This window comes from Anastrepha obliqua, chromosome 4 (assembly GCF_027943255.1).
Source record: "Anastrepha obliqua isolate idAnaObli1 chromosome 4, idAnaObli1_1.0, whole genome shotgun sequence".
Taxonomy (NCBI): domain Eukaryota; kingdom Metazoa; phylum Arthropoda; class Insecta; order Diptera; family Tephritidae; genus Anastrepha; species Anastrepha obliqua.
In genome coordinates, this window is record NC_072895.1 from 63,554,682 (window position 1) to 63,564,157 (window position 9,476).

A 9,476-nucleotide genomic window follows, 5' to 3' on the forward strand; every position below is an offset into this window, starting at 1 on the left:
CCAAAGCCCAATCGTCCCAATGGAAGAGTCCAGGAGAGCCAAGACCACAAAAATCACGCCAAGTTCGATCAAATGTCAAGGTTTTGCTCACTGTTTTCTTCGATTACCATTGCGTAGTGCATCAGGAATTTTTACCACAAGGTCCTACGATAAATAAGGAGTATTGCCTTGAAGTTATGCGCCCTTTGCGTGAAGCAATACGAAAAAAAGCCGGAATTGTGGAATTCATGGCTTTAGCATCATGATAATGCAGCTGCTTGTTGTTGTTATAAAAAACAACAACAACAACAATATGCACCTGCTTATTGTTGCACCTGAGCACCTGTGAGCAATCTTTACTTGTGAGAGATTATTTGGCCAAAACAGCACCGTTATCACACGACTTTTTCCTGTTCCCAAGATTGAAGAGACCCATGAAAGATGTCGTTTTTCGACGGTTGAGAAGATAAAAACCAAATGGCTGAGAGAGCTCAAGGACATACCAAAAAGTGCTTACCAAAACTGCTTCGAGGATTGGAAAAAACGCTGCAGAAGTGTGTCTGAGGGGGACTACTTTGAAGAAGATAAAATAGAATTTGATGAATAAATAAATATTTTTTGAGGAAAATGAAAATTCACCTTATTTTTGGAACACACCTCGTATTTAATAAAATATTTATGGACTCCACATTTCTCCACATATGTTTCCTCTTCAAACTCTGAAGTATTATCAGTATTACTATATTGAACGAGTTTGATTTTTTACGTTAGCCTAAAAAATTTAATAGATGCAAAATATAACATTAAAATAGCATAAATCGTACTCGAAAAAACATTTACCTGCATTATCGATGATTGGGTTACAATATTGGAAATTTATGAAATGTCGTTTATTAATAAGTTACGGTATTAAATCGTACCTTTAAGATTAGATTATCAATAACAGTTGCGATAAACCGAATGAAATTTTTATTTTCTGTTATTGGCCCGGAAGTTATAATTAATAAAGCAAAATGCATACGTATTAGTGGCCATTTTGTTCAGTAGAACCGTTATTCAGATTAGAACAGTATTAACACTAGGGGAAGGCAAAATAATTTCCATCAAACAAATTAGAAAGTATCAATTTTTTTATAAATGATATAAAAACACATAACACTTCATGTGACTTCAAACTAGCCAAATTGTAAATTAAAACATAATAATAATAATATTATAGAAAAAAGTATTTATTCATTGCATTTGCTGTTTGAAATTGTTAATTCGAAGAGTCATTATCGCCAAAGCCGTTTAATGGCGCACCAACACCTCATAGTTGCTCAGGGACACTTCTTCACCTCCAAATCCAATATACAAACACCCCTGCGATGGATGGACCTTACCGGGTGTCACACTGTCGGCGTGAAATCCACGACCAACATACAATGGTTCACCAAGGCTTGTTAGGCCACAGCTGACAGCGCCTGGCGGCACTGAGCCATTGGCATCGGGGACCCAATGATAGTGATGGCCAACCAATACTTCAAAATCATGTTTGTTCACCTCTTCACCGCCCCAAGCGACGTATGCTTGATGCTTGTTGGGTACAATTTTTGCAACCACCACATCACCCTTGTGGTATGCGCGACCAACGTAGATCGGGGCACCATCTGAATCATGGCCGGCTTGCACGGCGAATGGTGGCAAATCCGCTTCGATATTTGTCGATTCCCAGTGGTGATCTTCAGTGTGTAAGAAAAATTCGTATAAAGATAAATTAGTTAACGTTAGGATGATCTGTTGAAAATTATATAGGCTTGTGTGTGTGTGTGTGTGCGTATTAAATTATTATTTTCATAGATATTAGAAGTAATCTGCTCAGTATACTATAAGCTAAGTATATAATTTCCCGTCATTAAATATATTTCGATATCTTGCGATAATCCATGTTGCCTATTTAGTTAATTTAAAGTTGTGTTGTTTCCTCGGCAGGCAATGGCAAACCTCGAGTGTATTTCTGCCATGAAAAAGCTCCGCATAAAAAAATATCTGCCGTTCGGAGTCGGCTTGAAACTGTAGGTCCCTCCATTTGTGGAACAACATCAAGACGCACACCACAAATAGGAGGAGAAGCTCGGCCAACCAGCCAAAAAGGGTGTACGCGCCGATTATATATATATATTATATATAAAGTTGTGTTGAATCATCGACGAATAAAAGCTGCTAACAAATAAACAATTGAACGTTCTTTAGTAATTTCACTTACACATAAATTTGTTATTGTATCCATACATAAAGAAATATATACATACATATATAATCCCCTTATCACTATTGCACTTGCTAGCGCTGAGTGTGAATGCCATAAAAACTAATCTGTATACAAATCTACAATACATCGATAATCACTACAACAAAAAAATCATGGAAGTGCATAATTTTAAGTGGGCACCTAGTAACTGCTTCGAAATTGAGTGTGCTCAAAAAATGAGTTAGTATCAAGGCGAATCTATATCGGTAGATCAGCAGATCTGTCTGATTTTTTTTTCCTACGGTTTGGTATTTTTAATGTGACATCTTCTTTATTGTTGCCTTGTTTGTCTACATTCTTATTGCAATTTTGCATGAAATTACCCAATTGAAAAATAAAAAATACATGTAAATGTTGTTGTTGTAAATGTTTGTCATGTCTCTTTTATCTAATCTATCAATAAAGTCGATGAAAGACATCTTTTTTTCGCCAAGCGTTAGCAAGTGGCTAATAGATCAAGCAAATTGGTATAAATAAACATACCCTGGCAGCGCAGGAATAGAGCTGCCTAAAATTACATTTGTTTGTAAAATAGTGAATCGTACCAGTTTTAGGACGCATAACCATACTCGCTATTGGCGAATCCTACTCGATAACTTTGTTGTTGTTTTCATAGGAAAATTTTTCGTCAAGTGAGGTTAGCCGAGAGATAGCGAGCAGAGAAGTGGCGAATAGAAGATGCCTTGCTGTTTTGGATTGTATTTTTGATTCACAATACCTAAATATGGAATTTTTTGTTTTTTATTTATTTATTTATTTCATTATGGTAAGTCAAGAAATACAAAGGTTCTTACATACTACATAGAACTAAGAGTATTTATATAGAAGTAATTAACAAAATTAAAGCTTAGGGAACTAAATTAAAAAATATATACTAGGTAATTATTTGGATTTCTTATAAAGAAAGACATTTTTAGTTCGGTATTGAATACATGTTTCGCCCTGGAAAAGTCTAAATCCAAAAGGGAGGCGAGATAGTTAATGTCAGGCAGCGTTCTAACGAGAGGCGCATTAGCACTATATAATGTCCTCCTAAAGCCAACATGAAAAATTTTTCAACGGCGAAAATTCCTGCAAGGAACATTAAAATGTACATATTATTTCTAGAAGAAACGGGCAGTCAATTTGTCCATTAACGAGATCGAAGATAAAAGAAGCTGCCTGAAACGTACCTCTGTCACTTAATGGACAGAGACTAATCAAACGACAGCGTGAGTCGTATGATGGTTTGGGGTCTGAGAAATTGAGTGAATGTAGCGCGAAACTCACAAAAATTTTTTGAACCCTCTCCACTCGATTTATATGGACTGCATGATAAGGTCTCCAAATAAAATAGGCATAATCTAATTTGGACTGCACAAACGCAGAGTATAAAATCTTAAGAGTATATGGGTTAGAGAAGTGCGATGAGTGACGTCTAACAAAAGTGAACATAGCAAGTGAATTGGAAATGGCATAATTTAGGTGCGCGATAAAATTAAGTTTAGAATCAAAGAAGACCCCTAAATCTTTTATCACATCAGATGAAGCAAGATATGTATAATTGATATGATAAGAAGTATAGAGGGGGTTTTGAAGCTTAGAAAATGAGATTTTATGACATTTTTCAATATTAAGAAATAGACGATTCATAAGGCACCAGGAAAATAAAGTATTCGACTCGGACTGTAGGGCGGCTGCATCACTAGAATTTCTTATTTCAGCGTACGCTTTTAGGTCATCAGCATAGAGAAGAAAATTAGCGAAGGAAAAGCACGAACAAATTTTATTGTTAAAATAATTAAAAAAACTTGAATTAAGCAAAATCTAACATATACGGACTTCGATTTTCTATTTAAGTTCAAGTGATAGTAAAGGATATGAAAAATTAATGAGGCAGCTAAGGGATCCTAGTAATCCATTGACACTGTCGCTTAAATATCACAGTCCTGCGAAGGTGAGTTTCTAGAATGGCTGTACTTGTTTCTTGTAGTTTTTTATGCGCTGAAAACGAATCTGACCTTCAAAATGCTCCATCACGTCAGGATTTTTGGTAAATGAAGCCTAAAAGGTCAAAAAAATGGCCATTTTAGCCATTTTTGATAATTTTTTTTGGGATAGAAAATTTTTTTTTCAATTTTCGACGAAAAGGTTGCAAGTACAACTCTTTAGTTTTAAAACCCATTTTTTTAAATTATTGTACGATTTTTTAAAAAAAAGTTATGACATTTTGAAATTAACAGTTTCAGTTACGTATACGTTGGGTATAACGTCTATTGGCGTAACTGAAACTGTTAATTTCAAAATGTCATAACTTTTTTTTAAAAAATCGTACAATAATTTAAAAAAATGGGTTTTAAAGCTAAAGAGTTGTACTATGCGACTTTTTCGTCGAAAATTGAAAAAAAAATTTTCTATCCCAAAAAAAATTATCAAAAATGGCTAAAATGGCCATTTTTTTGACCTTTTAGGCTTCATTTACCAAAAATCCTGACGTGATGGAGCATTTTGAAGGTCAGATTCGTTTTCAGCGCATAAAAAACTACAAGAAACAAGTACAGCCATTCTAGAAGTTAAATTTCGCAGGCCTGTGTATTTTATAATTCGTTTTAAAAAGTTCTTTTGTAGGCCATCGATTACATATGTTTAAAACTATTTCGTTTGATAAGAAATCCTAAAGCGAGTAAGCGAGAAAGCGAAAGCCGTGCTTCCAATACTACAATTAGCACCCAATCAGTAGAAAGCCACGTTAATCCATCGTCCGTGATAGTAAGTGACTACCTTGGAATGTGCCCCAGCACAGTCTTTGAAATAATATCGACCCTGCTGCAATTCGTTTAGCTAAGGGCTCAATTTATTATAATATAATTAGTTTTACAATAGCAAAATTATTTTTTAATTTTAATTCATTTACAATAATTTCAGTTCACTTAACACAGTTTCTTATCTCTTGTATCCTTTTTAACCTCAATCTTTATAAGTGTCAATGTTTTAAATTTGTCAACTTTTGCACGCTCTCGAACTTCATCTAGTGAATGAATAACAGTTGATATGACGCGTACGTTCAATGATACATTCACGGATATCTTAATCCCGAAACATGTGTAATGCAGTACGCTCACGTATGTCGTAATCCGTAATATGCCTTTTTAAGTGACTAGTTGTGCGTTGGGCAACTGCCATAGCCGCATGGGTTGGTGCGTGACTACCATTCGGAAGGTTCGAATCTCCGTCCATGAAACACCATGAAAAACCATCTACCTTTCGGAGGCTGTGTAAAATTCAATGACGCTTTGTGGAAAAATATCAAGACGCTTGAAACAAATTTGAGAAGAAGTTCGGTCAAACATCAAATAAAGGGTTATAAGCGCCAATCATATATTTACATGCATATATGAGTTGTGAATTCGCGGATGGAACGATTTAAGTTCAGAATTAAGCCATAAATTTATGCAGACATTTGAAAGATTGTTTACGAGGCGGATATACGAACCTTTTAAAAGTTTAAACGAACACCTCTATTCATTGTTTAATTATTTTCTAAATGATTTCACTTTTAACAAATGTTATCATTTTGTCTTTTCTAGTTGCTGTAATTTAGTTAAGCAACTACTTGGTAAGAGAGTCAGAATACAAAACTCTTCTCATTGTTTTAATCAAGTTATTATTCGCATGGGTATTCGGGTGTACATTACTAAAAAAGTATAATCGCCATTCTGGATATATTAAAAGGAATATAGAATGGCGCAAAAGTACTCATCCAATTTCGGTTTTAAATAACTTTTTTATTATAGACAAAACAAAAAAAAAAAATTATTTTTTTGCGATGGAAATCTTTATTTTGGCCTGCAGCTGTTTAATTCACAAGTGTCAAATATGACGTACGAAGCCATTTGGAAAAATTATATATATGTAAATCGTCCCATAGCGTGATAAATTTCGCGCCACTTTATGCATACAAATTATGTATGCATATCTAATTTTCTAAGATTATTTAAAATAACCGTAATCTGAACAAACTTGTGTTACCCTTACGAGAAAAAATGTTACCTACCTACTTTCACCTTCTTTACTCAGTCATATCTTTTTTATCACTTTTGCTTGATACTTTTGAAAAAAAAAATGGAAATTTGGATATCTTATTAGTTAACAAATGACATAGAAAAACCATTAAATACTTCGAACGATTGTGTATAGTTCTAAGAATTATTTTTAAATGCGAAAACGATATCAATTGCTTTTATACGCACAAATACATACATATATATGTATGTTCAATTAAAAGTCTGTACATATATAAATTTTACCATTTTTTTCTTAAATACTTGCGTAAATTTTTACCTCAATAAAACACCGCTCAAGAACACAATACATTTTTGGCGCTGATTAGTTATGCAAAACTAATTTTTCGGAACAGCTCAAATTTAGTTTGCCGCCTACATACAGGTAGCTTAAAAATGACAAGGAAACCAACATCAAAGGCCTTGAAACTAATACAAGACATAAGAAAACTAAAATGTTGCATCGCCTTTTAATATCACTACTAAGTTCACTTTATCATTGAAACTTCTGGCCTTTTATGTATGTAAGCAGGTAAATAAAAATACCAAACTATTTTTCTCTCCTCTTATATTGTATATAATCACATCCTTTTAAATGATTTTGATGTTAGTCACACAATTTTACAAGAAAAAAAATTATTAGTTTTGCTCACCCATTATATTAGTTTTTATGCCTTATGTGGTCAATGACTTGCGAATAATAAAGTCAATATTTCCGCACTTGTTCGTTGTAGCTCTGCACTTGTGTGCTATTTAGGCTTTGAAGTCGCAACTATAACTGTATATGAATTTGTAGCAACTGACAAGTTGTATCCAAAAGCGTACAGTGATGTGTAAACAATTAGCAAACCTTTTCATTTATTGAAAAAAAATTCCAGGAAAAGTCAATAAAATTTAATTAGAACCTAACGATAATAAGATATTGTTTTCCTTATTTAAATAAATAATTTTTAATAATCCTGTGGTTTACAAACATACAAGCATTGGAGCGCGTAAAGGTCAAAATAAAGATTTAAATTACCCCAATTACTTATTTTTATTAATAAAAAAAAAATTTTTAATAGTTTTATTAAAAAAAAACTTTTTAAAAACAAAATTGTAGGATTAATTTTGCGCCACCTTGTATATATTGCAGTTCAAGTATGAAATCCATCAATCAATCCATTTTTTTTTTCTTTTGAGTTCTTCCCTTGCGACGTTTCTAAATTGTAAGTAGCCATACAAAAGTTATTGAAAAACAAACCGGATGATTAATTTCGCGCCACCTTGTATGTATTACGAGCCAAATATAAAATAAATAGTTATTAACCTCTGTAATGGCATTTTTACAATCTTCAAAATACCGCAGAAGATGCAAAGCGGACTCACTCGTAAATTTAAAAAGCATGGGAAACAGGGTCTACTCACTTGCACCTTTGAAGTTATCAGACTGAGATTTTATGCTTCATTAAAGCTTCGAATTTATAAGCATATCTTTATTTATGAATACCTACATATACTAAGTTAATACATACAATTATAAGGCCTTTTCTATTCGCCATTTCCCAGTTCGCTATCTATCTCGATTAACTTGACGAAAAATTTGCATGCGAAAGCAACAACAAAATTATCCAGTAAAATTCGCCGCTAGCGAATTCGCTATAGCTCATTAGGCCGCACTGCCTTACCAGCACATGTAATTTAAGGTAGCACTCTTCCCGCGTTGCCGACATATGTATGTTCATTTGTTTCATCTATTCGCCACTTGCTAAGCCTTGGCGAAAAAAAGACCGATAATATAAATTTCTCTTCTTCTTAATTGGCGCGATAACCGAAAACGCGATTTTGGCCGAGTTTAACAAAGCGCGCCAGTCGTTTCTTTCTCGTGCTAACCGGCGCTAGTCGAAAACACCAAGTGAAGCCAAGTCCTTCTCTACCCGATCTTTCCAACGCAGCGGAAACCTTCCTCTTCCTCTGCTACCACCAGCTGGTACCGCATCGAATACTTTCAGAGCCGGAGCATTTGTATCCATTCGGACAATCTGAACCAGTCAACGAAACCGCTGGATCTTTATTCGCTGCGCTATGTCTATGCCGTCGTAAAGCTCATACAGTTCATTGCTCCATCGCCTGCGAAATTAGCCGTTGCCAACGTGCAATGGTTCAAAAATTTTGCGCAGAATCTTTCTCTCAAACACTTCAAGCGTCGCTTCATCGGATGTTGTAATCGTCCACGCTTCTGCGCCATACGTTAGGACAGGGAAGATGAGAGCCTTGATGAGAGCCTTGTAGAGTGTTAATAAATAATAATAATAATATAAATTATATGTACGTATATAAGCTAAAGCCACCCGATTAATATTAAAAGCACTTTATAAACAAAAAAAAAAAAAATTAAAAATAAATTAAATAAACTTAGTTCTGTGCACTCTATTCCCTTTTTTCATTCTTTAGTGTACTACTGTAAATTCCCTTTTTTATCAGTATTGTACAAAGCAAAAAATATCAGATAAGATAAGCAGAGGAAATATAACGTTTTTACACAGACATATAGATTTTTGGGAAGAACTCTCATGACTGTACAATAATTTCCCTTTTCTTAAATGCAGAAACGCAAAGCGTTATAGAAATTTCTTAAACTGATACGAAAAAAAATAATTTTGAAATTACTTAAATGTTAAATACTGTAGGTAAGTATCGACTAGTACTATTCATAAATTAAATAATCAGTATTGACGAAGTTCTTACATAGCTTTCTGTACATGGGTACATCTCTTGCAGAAGTTTAGTGTAACCTATTTTAAATTCTGGTTTCTCACGTAGCTACAAATACGTACATACGAGGTGTGTTCAAAAAGTATCGTGAATTTTGAATTTTCGCAGGTTACGTATATACGAAATTTCGATTTTTTGGTGGCGATATGTTGGTACTCATGTCTCTCACTCATGCCGACGAGTTCGGCCATTTTGAATGTTCAGTTAATTGTTGACAGTTGCTTTGCTTGCTCTTCAAAAAGATAGATCAGGGAACCTGTAAACAATTTTGTGTGAAAAACGAAATTAAGTGCGCGGATGCATTCCGAATGTTGCCTGTGTCATACGGAGAAGCTACTTTGGACCAAAGCAACGTGTATCGGTGGTGCAAAATGTTCTCAGAAGCCCGAGGAGATGTGAACAACGAAAAGCAT

At 34.2% G+C, this 9,476-nt stretch overlaps 1 protein-coding gene across 1 annotated transcript; it reads right to left on the reverse strand.

Annotated features, from left to right (window-relative positions):
- Positions 1–1,184: 1,184 nt before the first annotated feature.
- LOC129245706 (uncharacterized) lies at positions 1,185–7,075 on the reverse strand. Its single transcript, XM_054884049.1, has 2 exons — positions 6,963–7,075; positions 1,185–1,700 (listed from the first exon to the last, which is right to left on the reverse strand). Exons 1-2 carry the CDS (start codon positions 6,964–6,966, stop codon positions 1,270–1,272), a joined length of 435 nt encoding a protein of 144 aa, XP_054740024.1. The 5' UTR covers positions 6,967–7,075; the 3' UTR covers positions 1,185–1,269.
- Positions 7,076–9,476: the final 2,401 nt, after the last annotated feature.